Below are 22470 nucleotides of genomic sequence, written 5' to 3'. Positions count from 1 at the left end.
CTGAACTTGTTTATTTCATCTACCGTAATATGGGCATTGTGTCAGTTTAAAAATTTACAGAAAGTCTTGTCATTGGATTTACCCCCCCTATATATATTTTTTTTTGTACATTTGTTCTTTTTTTTGTGCAAAATAATATTTAAATGTGGGAAGAATCAATGGTAAAGACTTTTTCATGAAATATGCAGCAATATGTTGTTTCTTTTTTTTCTTCTTTTTTTATGAACAGGCTTTAAAAGTCCGTCTGAACTGAAGTGAATTCATGGAAAAAAACACCTACTCGTGGCTTAATTGTGATGATTATAAAACAGTTTGCAATTGTTCTCACACATTGCATTTTCCATGAACACTAACACATGTTCTTAAATTTGTGTTTATCAGGGTAACAAAAATCAGGCAAACAAATTCAAAAGAACAACGATATGATATAATTTAGGCTGCATAATTAGATTTATTAAAAACAAAAACAACAAAAAATAACTGAACTAGATGCTTGTTTGAATTAGCTGAAAGATAATGGATACCGTTATTATACTGGAAAAGTGTAGTGTATTTATTTTAAATCCCGCTAATGTGATTTTTTTTTTTTTTTTACAAGATCTTCATAAATGTCCAACATTTTTACAATGCCAGCGTGTCTTTGATCAGCCTCCTCATGGTAGTGCTCACTGACGTGCCTAGAGAATCTGTGATCTGAAACGTGATCTTGTACAGATACGGCTGGACGTCTTTCAAACTCGTATCGAACACATTGTCCACCTCTGACTGTGTGGGCATCTTGGGAAGATACTCGTGACGGTTAATCACCTCCACGATGTTGATGACTTTCTCGCCGAGCTTCTCGCCAACTTTCTCTCTGCAGATCTGACGCTCCTGTTCATTGGCCAGGTTCACCACGTTCACCTTGATGCTCCAGACCTCCCAAGGGATGCATTCATCAGAAAAGGGCCAGCGTGACTTCTTCTTCTGGTAGAACTCCACAGAGATCTGACCCATGCCATCACTTCCGGAATTGCCAAGAGCATCCTGGGTAGAAAAAAAGTTGTGATTATAAAAAGTGCAATTTTGCAAAAGTAAGATAGTACTTACCATGGTACTCAAAGTTACTGAATAATGCATGTCCAAACATGGTTTACCATATTAAAATTTTCGAATGAAGTATAATATCCAATAACGATAGTAAAAATCATTTGATGGATAGAAAATGACAATTCTGTCATCATTTCTGTCATCATTCACTCACCCTCGAGTGAATTTCTTTCTCCTGGTGAACACACAAAAAAAAATATTTTGAAGAATGTCGATAACCAAACAGTTGATTACCCCCACTGACTTCCCTGGCATTTTTTCCACACTATGGAAGTCAATAGTCAACTATTTTGTTACCCATATTCTTCAAAATATCTTCTTTTGTGTTCAGCAGAAGAAAGACATTCCTACAGACTTGAAACAACTTGAGGGTGATGACAGAATTTTCATTTTTGGGTGAACCATCCCTTTAAGTAACGTTACTGTGATCAAAAATACCTTAAATTCTGCTACCGCTTTTCTGGTGATCCTGTCCAGCTCATCAGAAGACACTCGCACGAATGTGAAGTCGATGAAGTCGCAGTCCACGTCTTGAGTTCCCACTGTGCCGATGGAGTACGTGCCCTCTTTCTTATAGTGAAATTTCCCTGTGCTGCGGTGCAGGAGGATCGTGTGCAGGAGGGCTAGCATGGCCTCATCCACCTGCCTGCCCTCCACTGACACCTCCAGGACCTCTGATCGACAGTTCATGCTGCTCTATAATACGGTTCTACAGTTATTAAAACAAAACTTTCATTCGAACTGTTGATCTGAGCTCAAATGTGTCAAATACAAATAGACACGGAGCTGTACACCTTCAGCTGTTCTGCTTCTAAAAAGCGCCACTTTAGACTGAGTGAAACAGCCTAAGATTCGAAGTTATAATAAAGTATGGACACAACAATATAATTATGAAAATCAAATGTAATTTAAGACTCAAAAGGGCGTTCACCGAACATGTTTACCTGAAGTACGAAATGTCGATGCGTATTATTTTTCTTTCGACGGCGTACTCTTGTTTTGTAAATATACGTCACATACGTACAGCGCGGGATAAGGGACAGTTTAGTTTTAGCGTTTCACGAACGTTTCTAGCTGAAATGACATGTAATTCAGTAGTAAGAACTGGACTGACATTATCGTGCTAGCAAGATTTAACGGCAAAAAACTGTTTGATATATTTGTTGATATAATTGTTTACAGTGATTGATATACAGTGTTGATATTTGCTACTAGTCAACAATCTTTTTTTACGACAAAATAGATGTTCAGTCAATATATAGTGAACGCCGTTTTATAAAGTGGTTAAGTGATGCAAACAAAAAAGTAAGAAAATGTCCAAATAAAATGTGGCAGGTAAAACGAAAACTACTAATAAACATCGATTATTGTTTTAATAATGGTATTACATTCTACAGTCGTACTGTTCCGAGGTATGATCAAATAAAATAAAATAGAAACCAAATGTTTAAAGCCAAACCATTTAATTGTATGGATATATAACTTTTTCCAATATTAAAACATGTATATGCTTTTTCCTGGACGTTCCACTCAGTTGTAAAATTATATTTAGTCAATCCAAATATTTCCATACAATGAAAAAATAAATGCAAATCCTTCTCATTACTACGGAAATTACATGAGTAATTTATATTCAGGATTTCAACATGTACTCATAAACTAGAAATGTGTAAATGGCTTCTTGGGACTTTTATTTTGAAGAGCATTTTCCCATTCAGTGCCGTCTCTTGTTTTGGAGGGAGTATCAAAAGGAAGAAAAATAAGAAACATAAGCCCTCGTATGTTTATAATTTAATAGTTTTTATAGAATAGATAGTAAATGCGCCATAGTAGATTTTACGTGGTTAAAACTAAACGCTTGCGTATTTGAGGCTATCATAGTTCTAAACTGTCATAAGTTACCAACTTACGAGTCTAACACGACATTTCAGCCTGGTTTTTATCAGTCAACGCCATAGGTCAAGGCTAGTGTTGAAAATGCACAGGACTGTGCCCAGCCTCCCCCTGGCGCCCCCCGTGAAGGTAAAACTCATCAATGCGGGTTTCCAAGTGGCCTCAGACTTGATTGACATGCGTCCTCTTCAGCTCTGCAAAGGTATTTATATAACTAAAACCAACTTTTGAATTTTAAAATAGCCTCACACTAGTTACAGATTACCAGAAAGGTACATTTTCGTTAAATCCATGCTTGTTTCGTTCACAGAGGCAGGAATATCACAAGAGGAGGCAGTGGAGGTGTTGCAGATGTTGAGGGATGATGCCCATCCTCACCAGCAGAGGGCGGCAACAGAGAGCTTAACAGCCCTGGATCTTCTGCACCAGGAGCAAACTCTGGGGAGCATTGTAACATTCTGCTCAGGCCTGGATAATGCCCTTGGAGGGGGTGTGCCTGTGGGGAAGACCACAGAGATCTGTGGATCCCCTGGTGTCGGAAAGACGCAGCTATGGTATGGGAGGAAACAGATTTGAAAATGTGTTAGTTCATCTTAAAATTGGTAATAAGTGGCACATATTTGTGTTGATAATGTAGCTCACTATAGGTTCAAAAGCGGTCTGTTTTTCCCATTTAAAAGCATGCAGCTGGCTGTGGATGTGCAGATTCCTGTGTGTTTCGGAGGCCTGGGAGGAAAGGCACTGTATGTAGACACAGAAGGCAGTTTCTTGGTGCAGAGGGTTGCTGATATGGCGAAGGCAGCCGTGCAGCACTGCACACTCCTAGCAGAGGATACAGGTCTGATTTGAGTAGCTGAGCTTAGTTGGGATGTCTAAATGTGTACGTATATTCAGAAAAAATGCTTAATTAACTCTACAGGTCCAATACTGATCAGCTTTATCTGTAGATTATTGAGAATTTTCATTAATTAATGAGACACAAAATGTATAATTGTCATCTGTCTTTGCTTTTCCTCTTAGAACAGAAACAAGCTTTAGAGGATCTTACTGTCGAGAAGATCTTGTCCAACCTCTTCTTGGTCCGTTGCCATGACTATGTAGAGCTGTTAGCTGAGGTTTACCTCCTACCTGACTTCCTGTCTGGGCATCCTGAGGTAAAATATGTATAGTCTAGACCACTGATATCTCTTTCAGCACAGTGATTTAGATGCTCATAAATTACATGTTCAATCATAGGTGCGGTTAATAGTGATTGACAGCATTGCCTTCCCATTCCGCCATGACTTTGAGGATCTTTCTCAGAGAACCCGCCTCCTGAACGGCCTTGCCCAGCAGCTCATCCAACTTGCAACACAACACAGTTTAGCGGTACTCAGCACCTCGTACCACTGAAACAAAGAATAACGAAGAGTAGACAAATCTAGGATTTAATAAAAAAAAAATTTGCAGAATACTCATATTTGGTTAAATTGAAATAAATAAAATTTTATTTTAACAAAAAGTATTTGGGGGAGAAAAAAAAAAAATATATATATATATATATATATTAGTACCGGTCAAAAGTTTGGAAACATTACTGTTTTTAATGTTTTTGAAAGAAGTCTCTTATGCTCATCAAGGCTGCATTTATTTATATAAATACAGAAAAAAAACTGTAATATTATGAAATATTATTACAATTTAAAATAGTGGTTTTCTGTTTTAATATACTTTAAAATATAATTTATTTCTGTGGCGCAAAGCTGAATTTTCAGCATCATTACTCCAGTGTTCAGTGTCACATGATCCTTCAGAAATCATTCTAATATGTCAATTTGATACTCGGTTATTATCAATGTTGGAAACAGTCGTGCTGCTTAATACAGGTGAAACTCGAAAAATTAGAATATCGTGCAAAAGTTTGTGTATTTCAGTAATTCAAATTAAAAGGTGAAACTAATATATTTAGTATATATAACTATATACATATGATTATACTTTTCAGAGGGCCGACATTTCTGTATTTAAAATACTTTTTTTAATTGATTTCATGTAATATTCTAATTTTCTGAGATTTTGAATTTGGGGTTAATCATCAAAATTATAACTTTTGAACGATATTCAAATTTTTTGAGTTTCACCTGTATTTATTTGGAACCTGTGATACTTTTTTCAGGGTTCATTGATGAATAAAAAGTTAAAAAGAACAGCATTTATTCAATTTTTTTTATTTATTCATTGACTTTTTTTAAAATCAATTTAACACATCCTTGCTGAATAAAAGTGCTAAATAAAAAAGAAAACAAAGAAGAAAATTGATTGAACGCAATATGAACGGTAGTGTATATTGTTACAAAAGATTTTGAATAAATGCTGTTCTTTTTAACTTTTTATTCATCAAAGAATCCTGAAAAAAGTATCAAGGGTTATAGAAAAATATTAAGCAGCACAACTGTTTACAACATTGATAATAAATCATCTTTAGAATGACACTGAAGGCTGGAGTAATGGCAGATGAAAATTCAGCTTTGCATCACAGAAATAAGTTATATTTTAAAGTATATAAAAAAAACACTATTTTAAATTGTTATGATATTTCACAATATTAATGTTTTTTCAGTATTTTTGATCAAATAAATGCAGGCTTGATGAGCATTTGAGCAAACTTTTGACGGGTACTATATACATATATATATATACACACAGGTGATTAGCCAGGAAAAGTAGAATATTAAATGGCAAGAATAGCTTTTAATATTTTGATTTTATATATATATATATGTGTGTGTGTGTGTGTGTGTGTGTGTGTGTGTGTGTGTGTGTGTGTGTGTGTGTGTGTGTGTGTGTGTGTGTGTGTGTGTGTGTGTGTGTGTGTGTGTGTGTGTGTTACAATAATCTATGTTAATATATATATATTTTTAATATTAGGTTGTTTTGACCAATCAGATGACCACAAGAGTTTCAAATGGCCAATCCAAGCTGGTTCCTGCATTAGGTAAGACATAACAGATATGAGGGCATTCATGCATTGTTTTGCTTTGCAAAGTCACCTCCTAACAATTACAATTCACACTTTAGGTGAGAGTTGGGGTCATGCCGCGACACAGAGGCTCATCCTGCATTGGGAGGGACTGAGGAGGTAAACAGACTTTTTTAATTTGCTAATTGTGTGGGAAGGTGTTTATTGTGGCTTTTTTTCTACTGGATTTAGCCTAGTCTTTTTTAGTCCACTCAACCTGACACAGCAAAATGTAGCTATAGAATAAAAAAATAAAATACAAAACAGCAGCCAACATCTGTGGTGTTCTCTGAGCCAAATGTGTCTTAGAGAGAGAGAGAGAGAGAGAGAGAGAGAGAGAGAGAGAGAGAGAGAGAGAGAGAGAGAATGTTGCATAAACTCTTTACCCTTCACCTCCGTGGGTGATAGAATGAATCACTTTGAACAAGTAGCTTGCTTTGCCTTTTGTAGCCAGACCTTATTCATAATGCATCCTGAATTCCTGCCAGTCTATTACTTTATAACAGCAGGAAGCTGAGAGGCACGGAGAGCATCTCCATCTTGCTCTCTCGTCTCTCTATGAAGTTGAAGGTCTTTCTTCTGGCTGTAAAGTTTAGCTTCCCTGCATTTGAATTGCCGCAGACCCTCTTGCTTTTTAAACTGAGCAGACAAGTTCAGAGTGGATGAGAATGTGCATTGTGCAATGATATAACAAGAAATGTACTGTGTTTTTTTTTTCACATTTCCACTTTGTGCTTAGGCTTGCCTCCCTGTACAAATCCCCAAGTCAAATGGAGGCCACAATTCAGTATCAGATTACAGTAAGTTTAATAGTAACAGAAACATTAGTAACAGGGGAGAATATATTATATACTTAAATATACTCTTTATATTGAAAATGTATGACATAGCTTTTCCTTATATATATGATCTCACACAGGTCCGGGGTTTCAGGGATGCCCCAGATGAACCCAGACATGCATCTCCTTCAGGAAACTACAGCAAACGCCCTCGAATGGAGGATCCGTCTTGAGGATCTGTCAGGAATGTACAGATATTTATATATTATATGAAAACTCAAATAATAACAATTAGTTCTTGGATTATTAATATAATAAAGTATTGAATATCGATTGTTGGCCCTTAGTTATTGGTGTTATTGTGGTATTAGTGAGTGGATGACAATCAGATAATTAAATAAATAATGAAAATGCAAAGCTATTCCTTTAACTTAAATTGGATGACGGAACTGGTTATAGGCTATATATTTATCAAAAAAATTAAAATCTATTCTTGCCATTTAATATTCCCCACCACTTTTCCTGGCTAATCTCCTGTATATAATATATGCAAAATTGTTTTTCTGCAGCTTCAAGTGCTCGTGATTAGTCAAAGTAATTGACAATCACCAGTCATTAATCATGTCACTTAAATTGCATGGGCCAAAACTTTGTGCCATAATATGCTAAATTAGTAACATTGTATTGAATAATTTGGCTCCAATGAACCCAGTGAGAAGGTGTTGTGTATATTGTGTTGTACAGGTCGCATCAAGATGACTCTCTGTCTTGCTTGTTGCATGAGTGACAATATGAAGATAAAGAGTTTACCGTTCACATTCACTTCCAAGTAACAGTAATGATTTAGCTGCAGATTGTTCCTGTTCAATATCAGTATATCATCCGGGTTCAGTTTATTCCCAGCGTGGATGTGTGAGGTTCATCACTTTAATTGAATTATACACTGGGAAGCCAGCATTATATCAACACAAAGATAAAATATGAGCACTTCACCTCATATCTCCTTGGCTGCCAATGGATAGTTTAGATATCCGGCAGTGGACAGAAGAGGACATTGTGTTCTTGATGTTTTTAACCTCCATGTTAGACACATGGTTAGATCATGAATGAAGAACTGCCTATGACTGCTAGACTAATAGGATTACATCATTTGTCAGGGTTGGTTTAAGACGAGTGACTGTTCAGTTGTGTGCTAACAGACACTAGACCTCAGGCTTTCTAAGGTGAGGAAGGTACACTGGGTATTATTCCTACATGCTGTGTAACTCATCCTGGGTCACTGCATCAGACATCCCTTTACCTTAAAACTTATAATATCACAGGTTACTATCTGATTATGAAAACAATTTCAAATTGATTTGTCATCTTTTACAAATATCTAACAGTTTCAAAATAGTGAGTTAGAGTCATTAAAATATATAAAAGTGTTCTGTCATTTTCGTTACCTAACAATAGGTGTGGTAACTGATATTTTTCCAGAAACTATGATTAGATAGCTGTTGTGAGTTGAACTAATAATACATGTAGTAAAACCATAGTAAATATGGAATATCCTTTAAATTTTTAAGAAGCTAATAATAATATCTGGCAACCCGCATTTGAAATAACAATGATTATTCTGAATATGGGATATTCCAATAATCCGTATAAGACGCGTTCAGGATTTCCTGTCATTTTAATTTCTCAGCAATAGCTGTAGTTATTTATAATATTTTGAGTGAAAATATTTACATTTTTTAAATTTTTAATTTTGCGTTTAATATGATCAGGCAACCCCCGGTTGAACTAACGCGTGCTTTAAAACCACAGTAAATATAGGATATTTTTCAAACCATGTAAAAAGCTTTTAGATTTTATCCCCTCTGTCATTTAAATGTTAAAGGGTTAATAATAATATCAGACAACCTGCAGCTGAACTAACAATGCCTGGGAGCAGAACAGTTAATTCCCAGCGATGATGTGAAATCTACAACATTGTTATTTTTAGCTTAAGCTATGATGTCCTATATACACAGCGAGCATCACTTATCGAGTTTTCCCACTCATAAACATTCTCTCTAAGAGCTCTGTCGAAGTAAGCCTCTGACGTTTCGATTAAATAATTGTTTCGCACGGCGTCTGAATCAGTCTCAGCCTAATCAGATTTTAATAATAGCCTAATGTGCATCACATTTATGAGGGCTAGCAAACAGCCCTCATGTTGACGGTTTTAAATCTATTTCAATTGGGGCCATTATATAGTGCTATTAATCGGATACTTATTTCAACTTTGGCAGGAAATAGGTTATAATCCGTCTAAATTGTGTTTATTTGTGAGATAAAGTTGAAGGAGTGTTAAATGAGGACAATGCAGACAAACTCAAAATCAATCAGCATGAACCATAGGCTGATTACGTCATAAGCTTTAGTGCTCGACCGATGTCGTACGTTCAAGCAGCCACGAAACTGATGTGGCTAAAAAAGGTTGGCGTAGCGCACGCATCACTAACTTGCGTTCTACTGGAAAGTTATTTATAACAAAATTTATATTCTCACACAGTGTTTTATATACTGGCACGTGCAAACCCTTGGCACTCCTGAAGTGCGTTATGTATGTCTGTTTTTATGTGTTTTCCTCCTCAATGCACATTTCCTCTTTTTGTTGGCCTACAGAAAAAAAGGTTGAACAGTAGAATAGGCTATCTATTATTTGGATCATTAATGTTCTAATTAATTAGGCCTACGTTTTTAAAAATCCCTAATGTATTAAAAACAACTAATTTAAATTAATATTTAAGGTATGAAAACTTGGTTTAAAGCATTCCAATGCAAAATAATGAAATCACATGTTTGTATGGCCATTTAACCCGTTTAATGTCAAAATTTTCCCAGTTACGTGGGAAGTGCATGTTTTGTTTGTTAATCTCATTTGTAACTGGTGGAAAACAGGCTCTGGTGTTTCCACGGGTCAAAAATGCGACGTGATCATATCATATGTGATAATTTAGGCTACATAAGAGCAATCTAAATATTATAGCCTATAAATATAGACCTTTAAAATATTAGGCTATATGCCCCAAAATATGCTCCAAATATTAGGCCTAAGTGTATCTGCTATCTTTCATAGGGGCCAACTGAAATGAAACCTCTCGGGTCACGTGACTATTTATGCCACGTAAATAAAACATTACATGTAAAATGCTTAAACAATTTATACCCTTTGTTGTAAAAGTACATTTTCATCACAAATATGGAATTAAATGGGTTAATGAAAAAATTGCCTCTTCTTCATCATAACCCGCCCCTTGTGACGTCACGTCGGTCAGTTGTGCGACTCCCCTCTTCACGCGCGCGCCGCGGGCCCTCCCCAACTCGCGCGACTAGAGAATCGCTCCAGCCTATGATTCAAAGTAGTGTAGACTTCTTGCCCGGCTCCAGCTGTCTCTGGTCTCTCCAGGAATGAGAAGCAATGGCCGGTTCTGCCAACGAGGAGAAAACCTTCAAGAGGTTCTTGGAGCTCTTCTTGCGTGAGATGAAGCCACCTCTCCAAGAGGACGTACCTCTACCTATGCGCCCCTTGTCGGACCTCATCACGGAGGACGAGGTGGAAGGGGAATGCCTCGACCTGTGTCTCCAGCACCTGTGTAAATAGTTAAGTACCGATGCGCCGTTGCGCTTCATTTGTTTCACTTACTATGCATATGTTGTTATATTAGCTTAAATGCGTTTATAACATTAGATAGAATAAGAATAAAAATATGTGGACGAAAGACAAAAGGAAACAAATTTTTGGTCCCGAGAATTGCATAGAATTAGCCTAATCTGCACAGTTATTTGTGTGTGTGTGTGTGTGGGAGAAAAGCGCAGGAATATTCATCACTCTTAATAACTCAAGCACAGTGTCGAAAATTATTACTGTATAGGAACTTCACAGGTTCAGACTGTTCCAGATCTGAATGTTTCGTACATTTCGACACGGGTAAAGTTTTAGTCTGGCCACTTCGAAGACTATAAAAGATGAGCTTTTCCCAACTGTAATATCATCTGTTAGTATGATATGCCTACATTGTGTGTCAATAATAATTTCATTATTAATTTCATTATTCAATAAAAACATTAATAATAATAATAATTATCGTTATATTGTCAGATTTTAATATTTAATTATATATACTAATTGATATTAAAACAATGATAGCAATTAACGATATATAAGGAAAAATATGACAACTGTGAAAGTCATTTTTTTATGTGTTTTAATGCGTTCATAGTGCAAATGCAAGCAGATATTTGTAGTCCATTTTTCTGATTAGGCTACACCCTCCGTTCTCCAGTGACCCCTTTACTCGTGTCTTTAATACTCCGATGTGGTACGAGCACCTCTATTCTCCATATTTTGCGTCATAATCATTTTCTTTTCGATCAGTTGTTAACGACATGTTTTCATCTGAGATGATCGCATGCTTACGCTATCAGTTTGTAATCTGAGTAAGCATACAGCATCCGTGTCGCCAGTATCCAGCGCTGGACGGGGTTCGTCGGTCGACGAGATAACTGAGCATGACTGGTTTTGACCCCGTGCATGTTTTATGCAGCACGGTTACATCTTTCTTTCAAGATTTCGGCAGTTGTGTGTGCCATCGCATTATGCCGAGACACACCTGTCTACATCTTCATATACATTCAAACGAGAACAGCTTAGTGTAAGTGAAGTGTAGCGAGCATTGTGATATCGCGGTGTTTTGAATTCTGGGCGAGATCTGTGGGAAGGGGTTACGTTTGATAAACTACGTCATTAGCTTGCTATAAATAGCCCATTCAGACCCAGCAGAACTTTTATGAGCATGAAATAGACCTACTCATACACATCTAATGGATCTGGTGATAAATGGGTGCGCAAATGCCCAGATAGTTGCACATTTCCTGAGTCAGGTGTTTTCAACTGTGCTATTGATTTATTTTTAGTTTCACGTTTCATATTTATCTGCATCCATTTTGTGGCTATAATGGAGTAAATTTTCCATAGTACATAGGTCCTTTTTTGGCTTGTGAGTACTGATTTCAGGACCATAAATTACCATCACAGACATTGATTATAATTAGAACATTCTGAATATTATTTGACATTGATTCTATGAACATTCTGAGAAATATTAGACATTGATTATAAGATGAATGTTCTGAATGTTATTTGAAAATGATTTTAAGAACATTCCGAGAATTACTAGAAATTGATTATGATTTGAATAGTCTAAATGTTGTTAGACATTGATTATAATCTGAGTATCCTGAATTTTAATGGACATTGGCCATAATCTGAATATTATTGGAGATGGATTAAAATCTTTACATCATTACGCACTGATTATAATGTAAATAATATGAATATCAGTCGACAATGATAATAAGATACCACTTATATTCTGTGTGTTATTAGACATGGATTATAATGTGACTATTCAGATTAGTGGTCAATCAGTGTGGACATTTTTTTGACTGATTCATAAGATTTGACCTTTGGACACTTGAATCTTGAATATTTGATTACATCCTTGAATGCATTTGCTCAAATCATATTTTACCAGCCTCTACACATCTACAGACCTTTTCATTTTGATCTAAACTGCGCCCCACAAAGAGATTATTGTTTTTTGTGTTTGAATTTCATTCAAATGTCAGCACCAGGTTGCCATAGCCTGCTGTGGAGAATCCCTTTTCCTCTCGCTCAAGCAAACACACAAATACAGTCTTTTTGGGGAATCACAGAGCTATTTCCACATTCAGATTTTTGCAGTGCTCAATGCACCGATGTCAGTGTGGATACTCAGATGTTAATGTTTATTTTAGGTTACTGACCCTGCCTAATATCTGATCCTCAGGAGAGAGTTATATGGTCAGTTAGCCTGAGGTTGATGGGTGTTTGTTTACCGTTTTTCTGCATGGGAGCTAAGTTGAATGAACTTAACCCGACATAGATTGATTTAACCATTTGCCAATGGAATGCATAATTCATTTGTAGTCAGAGGGGTGTATGTGCATTTAAAATATATACATGAATATAGTTCCCTAAATAATGCATATTCTTCCATTTAGCTATATCAGTTTATCCTTGCTCCAAACGAAGGCTTGCTCGCTCGCCTCGCATACTTCAGGACTGAAGCTCCTGCTTCCTGTGTGGTGATTCAGCTGAACGTATGATTATTTTGTCACTGGGTTGAAGATCTAATAATAGTCCTGAGAGAAAAGTGGAGATCCCCTTTGTTCTGTTCCCTCTAGAGTGCGGGTACAGGGTGGTTCTGTGTTTATGTGTAAAAAGGAGAAGAAGAGAAGCAAAAATTTGGTAGGGGGAGGTCGGTGACGGCACGGTGAATAAGCTTCGTTTCAAATCCAGAGCTCCAATGATGGTGGCATCCCAGCAGTGGCATGATGACATGTCTGACTGGAGAAGAATGCAGGGGATCATTTAATAAGTGCCAATCGATATAGAAACAGTGACTCTGCAGACCTCTACACATAAGGATTTCATCACGGCATCTTTTATATTAATGGTCCTCAATGCATGATTTATGTTAACGACAGCAATGGTTTAGCTTGTGCTTTTACTTTTCTTTTTGAAGGTCTAGTATTGTAATATAGTCTTCCTCAACTCGTTTTGCTTTTGCACCTAGATTTTATGCTGTACATAATGTAGGCAGGTTATTTTATTTATTTGTTTTTCCTTGCAACTGTTCCATTTCGGTATTCTAATTGACATGAATGTCAGAATTTTATTTCATTTCATTTTTTTTTTACCTTGCAACTACTTACGCCCTGCTTTTATTTAGTTTTTTTATTTATTTTGTATATATATTATTTTATTTTATTTTAAATGCATGTTGGCATTGTTTCTTTGGCTGCACACTCTTTACCATCAACAACTAATTTGAGAATATTGGAAAATATTGTTGTTGTTTTTTAAATTTTGTACAATTGTTTTGCTATTCTAAGAGTATAATTATATGGTTAGCTGCATTTTATTATTACATTTTGGATAGTTTTTCCCTTGTGACCCGCCCTCATATCTGAATGGTGAAAATTCATGATGCTAGCATTGTAAGTATAATAAAGCGCTTTTATTCCGCCCTATGTCAGTGATCTCTCTCTAAATTCGAAATCTAGACGAACAGGAATACCCATTATATTTTGGTTGACAGTAAACCTTGGATGATGTTATCTAGCACAGTCTGGTTTAGCTGTTTTTCTCTGATAAATGGGGATGTGTGGCTAAAAATGGAGGTTGGGAGGGAGGTTGTTTCCTCCTCCTGTGGTGAGCAGGCCCTCCAAGCCCATGGGGAGTCCTGATAGACACTAATGGATAGAGGAACACTCTCCTAAAGCTCATTAAACCCCCGTCTCACGCAGCTGTAAACCACACACATACAGAGGTACACAAAACTCACACATACACGCGTTCCCACGCACAAAAGACGCGCAACACATCAACACACACAGAGCCCGAGGGAGCGCCTATGGTAATGGAAAAAAATGGCACACTATACACCACACAGCTGTGTCATGATAGAATCAATGATGGAGGAAATATCTGTTGCAGAGGGGAAGGATTTGCATGTTGTAGCATCATATGCGGCGTTCACTCATCTGTGATGGCAGGAGTTTCCCTTTATGTCGAGTGTAGATCAGGTTTATGGTTCTTTTGTGATGATTTAGTGTCAAATATTTAAGAGGATGGAAGGTTTAAAATTTAAAAATGTAACCACATTGTATTTTTTAAGGATATACACACAAATGTGATCATAAACCACATTATAATATGGGATTAAAAACTCATTTTTGGGTGAACTGTCCCTTTAAACTGCTGTCCTCTCATGGATTCTTCATTATCAGTGTTTGATCAGCATCACAGACGACCCGTCCTCTGATGTCTGATCATGACAACATTGATCCGACAATTAAGCAAAACAAATAGATGTGTCAGCAGCGTATTGTTTCCATTCGAGCAGACAGTGTATCTGTGGCCAGGTGTTGTCTAGATGAAAGGATGCTATTTTTCTTCTGGGTCAGTGTGGCCACGGGCACCCTTGGCATGGCATTAGAGTATGGTTCCTCTTCAGGCACACACTGACAGCAGCTGTGCTTCAGATGACCGGCGTAGCCCGTTCACCCAGCCCCCTCTCACTCCGATAACATACACACTTTCTTTTGTAGAGCTATAATCAGATTTTGATTTATTTCAGGCTCAAAACAAGTGTTTATTGTGTGCTGTCTTTGTGAAAAAAAAGTACAAAGTAATACAATTCTGTAAATTATGTATTTATTTATTTAATTTTATTTTTTATTTATGTATTATTAGAAATGTCAATCCAATTAAAATTTTAATCAAAATACTTATACCATATGCTGGGATGCACAATATATTGGTATCAAGAACTATTTATATAGTATATCAAATTTATATAATACAGTTTTTTTTTTCATTTATCCGTTTCAACTGATATTTAATTGTTCATGCTCATTTCCCCTATTTTTACATTGATATACATTTTTTTTTTACTTTTTAAGTTCATATTTAAAATGCTAATAATAATCTACTAACATTGTAAAATGAAGCCTTAAATTGTTGTGATGCCTAAACTCACTTGTAGCATTTAAATAATTGATTTTATTTTTATTTTTAATTTAATAAATTACATGTATTTAGACAAAACAGAATTAAGTTGTAATATTGGGCACTGATAATTCAGTCATAGCTAAAAAATAATTACTTGCTTATTGGTATAAGCCAGAATTTGAATATAGGTGCATCACTAATTAGTATTTTGTGGGAAAAGCCCCCAAATAAATTAATAATTGTGATTTTTTTTATTATAAACCTCTATCAGGTTTAAAGTAGTTCAGAAACAAAATGGTTGCACACTTTTTTATCAGTAAAGCAAGATTGCAAGCTAAATGCATTCGTCAAGCAACGTAGAGTACCTTACTTGTCCTTTGCATGCTCTGAATACCATCAGATCCTTGCAACGTTTTAAACCCCTGCGGCTCTCCTATTGCCTGTAATTGAATTTCATTTTCTGAGTAATAGCTTGCAGCTGAAACCACAAAACACAGAGAGGAATATTTGATCAATAAATCAATCCGGCTCATTGCCTCCCCTAGGCTTCTAGGACTGTGTGTTCATCTCCACTGTGATCAGACCTGACACTTAAGAGAAGCGAGTGTGGCTCCTCTCAGCTTGTTTTCATTTCAGCTGACGGCAGAATGAACTAGCCTTCGCTTCGACAGTCTATATGGACAAATTTAGATCCGCACTGGGACAAACAAGGATGATAGCAGTGGCCAAGAAGAGAGAGAGAGAGAGAGAGAGCTGCTCCTCAAGGATTCACAAGTCATTACTTATAAACCACCATTGGCATCCATAGCAGTTATTTGCACTTCCGTGAATGATGCTTTCTGGGCCTGATATTAATTAGGACTCGTCTTAAGGTCTTCTCTCTTTTTCGGTTTTCTTTAAATGTGCCTCTTGGGAGGTCAGGAGTGGATAAGAGAGAGCCAAAGACCAGATTGTCTTGTCTTTTTGTCACTGTTCAGAGATCAGGGTGCTTCATCTCAAAGGGGACGGTGTGTACGGATGTGCCAGAGAGCGCAAGAACGTGTCCTGACTCCTGTACGAACGGAATTGAAGTATTCGATTAATTCATTTGCATATCATGTAATTCATTTTGTTTTTAATTATTTTGTTTGCATATAATTGTAAGCTTAAGGCCTTTTGAGAACAAATACCATGGACTTTGTTGATCACAGAGCTTATCTTTTGCGACAATCAAAAGCCTGTGAAAAAATCCTATTGGTTTTTTTGTTGTTGTTGAGGAAACCAGTGTGATTCTAACTTCCGGGTTGGCCTACAAAAATACATCATCACTGCAGCGCTCTATAAGGTCAGGCATATGTTTGAAGAAAGGTGATAAGATCCATTGTTGGTTTCATATTGACTTAATATGAACTTAATATTGACTTAAGTGCATGTCATTTCAGATCTGGCACTGAAACGTCTTTCCGGATCGGGGTCAGCGTAATGCGCTATAATACTTGTGTTTTCTTGGGTTTTCTCGTCAACAAGCTTTCATTCATCCATCACAAACAAAAAAAGCACCTGCGCCAGGTTACGTAAGCCTTGGACCACAAAAACACAAGCATTCGAAGCGTTGTGCAACACATTTTCGTCACCGTAGAGCTGCCAGCAGTGTCTCCCTCACAGGTCCTCCAAGGTTGTGTATCCCTGCCTGTATTTCATTTGTTTAAAAGAGGTCCATCACCTCCTCTCTATCTGCTGGCTGGCTAATTGAATGGAAATATGATTGATTCCCCACTTCTCTGCAGTTGCAGAGCAATTAAGCTGAGTGGGTTGGACGGGGGCTGGTTTTCATTCTGTTCGGTGCTGGCGCGCTCAGGTGCGCCGTGTATTTCGCTGTACTTTCAAAAGGCAAAGTTCACCCTTTAAGAAGTGTGTTTGAAATGCCAAAGCTTTGAAACCCTTAATCAGGAATGGCATTTGGAAAACTGTGTTGTTGTTATGTTCTTTCCATTTTGTATTCTAAAAATTGTCATATACTGTAGGACATTTTACAATGACCTCTGTTAGAGAGCTTCATATTGCAATTTATCTGTTCAATAAAATACTTTGCTCACCTGTTGAGTCTTAAAAATGCCATCTTCACCTCGCTTTCACAACATTTCAAATCCCTTCAGTTCTCGGCAAGCCAAGCCAATGTTGATTCTCGTTTTATTACGAGATCTGTTACATTCTCTTTTCGCCAGCAGACTCTCCTCCATTCTGCTTTTTTTTTTAAACGTCTGATTCTCCAGAGTTTCGAGATTTAGTGTGCTCCATCATGTCTGCCTTTCTTGCTCATTGTGACAACTAACCTATGGCAACGTTTCTCTCTTTACGGGTATGACTAGAAACGTATGGGTAAGTGATGTACGTATGCAATTTCCTGCTAAAGGCTTAAAAGCTTAAAAATAAATAGTAAGGCTTACTGTAGTGAATAACGGTAAGACAAAAATATGTTTTGGAAGAAGGATTGATGATGTTTGTCCATTTTGAACAAAAAAAAAAGTACAGTTATACAAAAGTTTAACCCTTTAAGAGCATTCAAATCTTTTAAAGAGCGCTTTCCCTTTAAGAGCATGTTTTGACATTAGTTGCTGTGCACATGTGACTATAGCAGATCTTTGTGTGTTTGAGCATAAAATCTTTCATTCTATACAATTCTGATGCCTACATTTACTTAAAATATTGTAGGTTTTGGTGTGCTTTAATATGTTTATTACAAGTAGTATACATTCATAATATCATTCATTTATTGATTACCATAAAATATGATATTACTGTATTCCTGATATAATATTATATATACATATATTATACTATTTATATAGTTTAGGTTTTAGGGATGGACGATATATCAACACAATAAAAAAAAAAGTCATTATTGGCTCAAATTGGACATTTACCAGTCAGTATTTTAGATATTTGAAGATGTTTACGCCTAATATTAAAATTCAGATCATTTTTCTTTAATCTTCCATTCTGTACATTATACTGTTGTAATGCTTAAATTCTTCTACAAACTATGTAAGTTTTTAGTTTTTTTGCATCTGACAAATTACAGAATATGATATAATTTATAGTTAATTCATTTGATAATTAGAAAACGTAGTTTTCAAAACTAACAGAATTAGCCAGATTTATTCTCAGTACAATATATTTTCTGTATTTTTCCCTTTGATTTATTTTATTTCCTTTTTGTTTTCTCGAAAATAAACAGCCCGAAGATCTCTTTTGAGAGCCTTGTGTTATTTTAGTATTATTATATATAGTATTTCATAATATTTTTAATTAATTTAATCTTTATATTTTCATTAATTTTAGTTTGTTTTAGTAATTTTGTTGTGTGCTTTTGTAATTTGTATTAGTTTGTTTTTGCTTTTGGTTTTAATACTTTCTGAAGTAAAAATAAAATTCAGGTCAGATGCCAAGGTAACATTTGTCATTTTCATTTAAGTTTTTTTAGTTTTTCATCTAATCTTATATTTTATTTAGTTTTATTTTATTTTTGCTTTTTTAAAAGCATCGTTTGTTAACCAGAATGCCAAAAAACTGTTGGCACATTTAATCTCTCTTAATCCTGACACTTGATGTCTCCAATCTGGCTTTGAAAAATGAGTTTCTCTCTTCTTCTCTTTCCCGCTCTGCCTTTTCCTCTTTTGCCTTCCATTCTCTCCTGTAGTTGCAATTTTCCCTCCAGCTGTTTTACTTCAGGTTTTGTCCAGACCTGCAAACACTTAAAGTTACTGAACTTTAAGTTTAGTTTTATGGCAGTATATTGATGCAGCAACTTTTTGATCATGTTCGCATCAAAATCGCATCAAATCTATAAATATCATACACCAATGATACGTTTTTTTATTAATTTTTATTATGAAGCTAGATCAATTATTCAATTCTCCAAATGTCAAATAATTCAGTTGTGTTTTCGAACGTTTTCTCAAACAATTTATTGGTTTCATATTCAGTGCGAGCAGTTTTGGTGCAAAATTCTTTTTTTTTATGCATCTGTGCTTTTTAATTGGATCAGAGGTTTATGGTTGTGCTGGCTAGCATAGCCCCTGACCTCTTTGGTGTGAACCTTGTGGCTGAAGATCTGGATGAAATGCAAGTTAAACCTCATTTTGGTTCAGTCTGACTGAATATGGATCACCGCCCTGAGAAAAGTGTGCTGGTTTCATTAGGCAACCTCAGAATGTGACCTTGTAGAGGACAGGGAAAGTGGACTAGCTGGAGTGGATGACCCAATACAGTGTGCTGGTGTGTGTGTATGTGTATCCTCTCCCTTGATCATTACTTTCTACCTATAGTCCCTGGGCTGTGGAACTGGGGCTGTGTGGAGGAAGAGCAGTAAAGTGACCTACATTACACTGCTTCCCTGGATCTGGAGCTCTTTAGCTCACAAACACACCATATTCATGTTGACTGTATATATCACAATGTTTATGGTTGACATTATGTTTACAGTGTGATTTGATATATGTACTTCTTAAATGGATTGTTCACCCAAAAATGAAGATTCATTTTCTTCTATGGAAGAAAATATTTTGAAGAACTAAACAGTTTTGATTACCATTGACTTCCGTTGTATGAACTAAAAGCCTCATGTTGAATCCAAGAAATAGCAATACAATATTGAAAATATTGATGTTATTGTTGTTGTCATAAATACTAGAATTACAAGAAGGCCATTCTAATTTTTAACTTTTTCCATTTTAGGGCAGACTGGCTTATATATATATTATATATATATATATATATATATATATATATATATATATATATATATATATATATATATTGGCCATTATGTGAATTTTAAAAACCCACAATGCACCTAAAGCCTTGATTATATAATGAATGAATTAATGACACATTATATAGTGCTTTTCATATGTACTACTGTACACACAAAGCACTTCACAATCATGTCGGGGTCTCTCCTCAACCACCACCAGTGTGAGCATCCACTTGGATGATGTGACAGCAGACACAGTACAACGGCACCAGTGCGCTCACACACACCAGCTATAGTGGAGAGAGGAGAGAGAGTGATAGAGCCAATTCAATGGATGGGGATTATTAGGAGGCCATGATTGGCAAGGGCCATTGGAGGGAATGTGGCCAGGACAACGGGGTTACACCATGTTAACATGTTTTAGGGTCATTAAGATTTTTTAATTTTGAAAGTCTCTTATGCTTATCAAGGCTGCATTTATTTGATCAAAAATACAGCAAAAACAGTAATATTGTGAAATATTATTCCAAATAAAAAGAACTCTTTTCTATTTTAATATATTTTAAAGGGGTGGTTGATTATGATTTCACTTTTCTAACTTTAGTTAGTATGTAATGTTGGTGTTTGAGCATAAACAACATCTGCAAAGTTACAACGCTCAAAGTTCAAAGCAAAGGGAGATATTTTCTTTTAAAGAAATTGATTTTTAAGAACTACAACAAACGGCTGGTAGGGACTACACGACATTCCTTCCGGGTTAGTGACATCACTAAACCTAAAATTTACATAAACCCCACAACTGGAACACAATTGATAGTTCCCTTTCGAGAGGTCTCTCCTATTGCGTAATGCTTACGCTATGGGAAAACTCCTTTTCTCGAGAAATATTGAAGCTACATAGCTACATAAATTCATCAACTAACCATTCATAAATGTTTTCACATGTTGTCACTTCTTCTTGAGTCTCTCCATCTTTGTCTGACTCCGGTTTGAACATAAAAGGCTAAAAGTTTTTGAAATGTTCAGTGCATGTCTGTGTGAGGTAATGGAAGCTGCTAAGAAGGAGCTGTTGAAGCTCCGCCCTCTGTGCCGGGAGCAGCAGCTCATTTGCATTTAAAGGGACACACACAAAAACGGCCTTTTGCTCACCCTTAAAAAGTGATGATTTTAAAATGCTTTATAAGAATATCTGTGGGGTATTTTGAGATAAAACTTCACGTACACACTCATTTCTACATCAGAGATTTATTTTACATCTTGTGAAAAGGGCATTATACCACCCCTTTAAAATGTAATTTATTCCTGTGATGGAAAAGCTGAATTTTCAACAGCCATTCCTTCAGTCTTCAGTGTCACATGATCTTGGTTGAAATTGGTTGTGCTGCTTAATATTTTTGTGGAAACAGTGATCCGAATTCTTTGATTGAACAAAGGAACAGCATTTATTTGAAATGGAATATTTTTGTAACCTTACAATTGTCTTTACTCTCACTTTTAATCTATCTAATGTGTCAATCTAATGTGTGCTGAATGATATTAATCATTGGTATTAATACAATGGTTTTAATTTATTTTCTTTAAAAGAAAGAAAGATTATTTTCTTTACTTTTTTGTTGTTGTTGTTGTTGTTGTTGTTGTTGTTGTTGTTGTTGTTGTTGTTGTTGTTGTTGTTGTTCTAACTGCTGTGGAAGTCATATATTGCAGTTTTGGGTCATAACATTGACTTGTTCCAGTTGAGTGAATGTCAAGACCCCTGAGTGACATATTTCAGTTTCCAATGAAGTTAGAGCACAGTTTCAGCATACATGTCCATTACTCTACTTGTCCAGCAGTCTTTAGATAATTAATCTAATCTACAGTCGGGTTATGTAACTCTATTACATCAGTATGTTGCCATATTGTGTGTTTACTGCATGCTATATCAATATTGCTCTAAGATGGTCTTCATATAGTTATTGCATCAGGATGATGTAAGCAAATGCAATAATAAGCATAATGTTGTAAAAATGTAGAGAAAGTTCAGGTTCAATACGCAAAATGAAAATGAGCAAATGACCTGTTATGTGTCAAATTCCATGGACTGTGATATTGATTTCTGTCCAGGTATGGGTCACTTATGTTTGTTGCATTTTATGTCATTTCATGCCATTTCTGTCATATTTTACAATCTTTTGTCCGTGGAACACAAAAGAAGATGTTTTGAAGATTTTTAGGGTTATGGTTAGGTTTTTGTCCATTCAATGAAAGTCATTGAGGTCCAATGTTGTTTTGTCTTTGATTGTATGGACAAAACATTTAAAAAAAAAATCTTTGTTTTTCTTTCACAGAAGAAAGAACAACATGATGACAGACATTTTATTTTTGGGTGACCTAGCCATTTAGAGCCAGG

At 35.9% G+C, this 22470-nt stretch overlaps 3 protein-coding genes across 5 annotated transcripts in view; 2 read left to right on the top strand and 1 right to left on the bottom strand.

Annotated features, from left to right (window-relative positions):
* Window positions 1–621: 621 nt before the first annotated feature.
* On the bottom strand, window positions 622–2113 carry atg101 (autophagy related 101). 3 transcript variants are annotated; one of them, XM_077242358.1, is made up of 3 exons: window positions 2034–2113; window positions 1528–1798; window positions 622–1026 (listed from the first exon to the last, which is right to left on the bottom strand). In XM_077242358.1, the coding sequence occupies exons 2-3, from the start codon at window positions 1777–1779 to the stop codon at window positions 622–624; spliced, it is 657 nt and encodes a 218-aa protein (XP_077098473.1). In that variant the 5' UTR covers window positions 1780–1798; window positions 2034–2113. The 3 variants fall into 3 exon arrangements, with proteins under 3 accessions (XP_077098473.1, XP_077098474.1, XP_077098472.1); XM_077242359.1 differs by having other exon boundaries at window positions 1528–1785; window positions 2034–2095; XM_077242357.1 differs by lacking the exon at window positions 2034–2113 and having other exon boundaries at window positions 1528–1929.
* A 692-nt stretch (window positions 2114–2805) lies between these two features.
* Window positions 2806–7092, top strand: rad51c (RAD51 paralog C). The gene is made up of 9 exons (XM_077242333.1): window positions 2806–3184; window positions 3293–3536; window positions 3663–3820; window positions 4003–4136; window positions 4219–4350; window positions 5890–5956; window positions 6040–6100; window positions 6720–6780; window positions 6900–7092. The coding sequence occupies exons 1-9, from the start codon at window positions 3067–3069 to the stop codon at window positions 6990–6992; spliced, it is 1068 nt and encodes a 355-aa protein (XP_077098448.1). The 5' UTR covers window positions 2806–3066; the 3' UTR covers window positions 6993–7092.
* Window positions 7093–10102: 3010 nt separating this feature from the next.
* Window positions 10103–22470, top strand: part of ppm1e (protein phosphatase, Mg2+/Mn2+ dependent, 1E) — a 51776-nt gene continuing 39408 nt past the window's right edge. The window contains exon 1 of the mRNA XM_077242332.1: window positions 10103–10389. Within this exon, the coding sequence (XP_077098447.1) occupies window positions 10208–10389 (182 nt within the window). The 5' untranslated portion in view covers window positions 10103–10207. The remainder of the gene's footprint in view (window positions 10390–22470) is intronic.

Source organism: Siphateles boraxobius, unplaced genomic scaffold, assembly GCF_051911475.1.
Source record: "Siphateles boraxobius isolate OS27281-9 unplaced genomic scaffold, OSU_SipBor_1 25, whole genome shotgun sequence".
NCBI lineage: Eukaryota > Metazoa > Chordata > Actinopteri > Cypriniformes > Leuciscidae > Siphateles > Siphateles boraxobius.
This window is presented reverse-complemented; position numbering and strand designations above follow the sequence as displayed.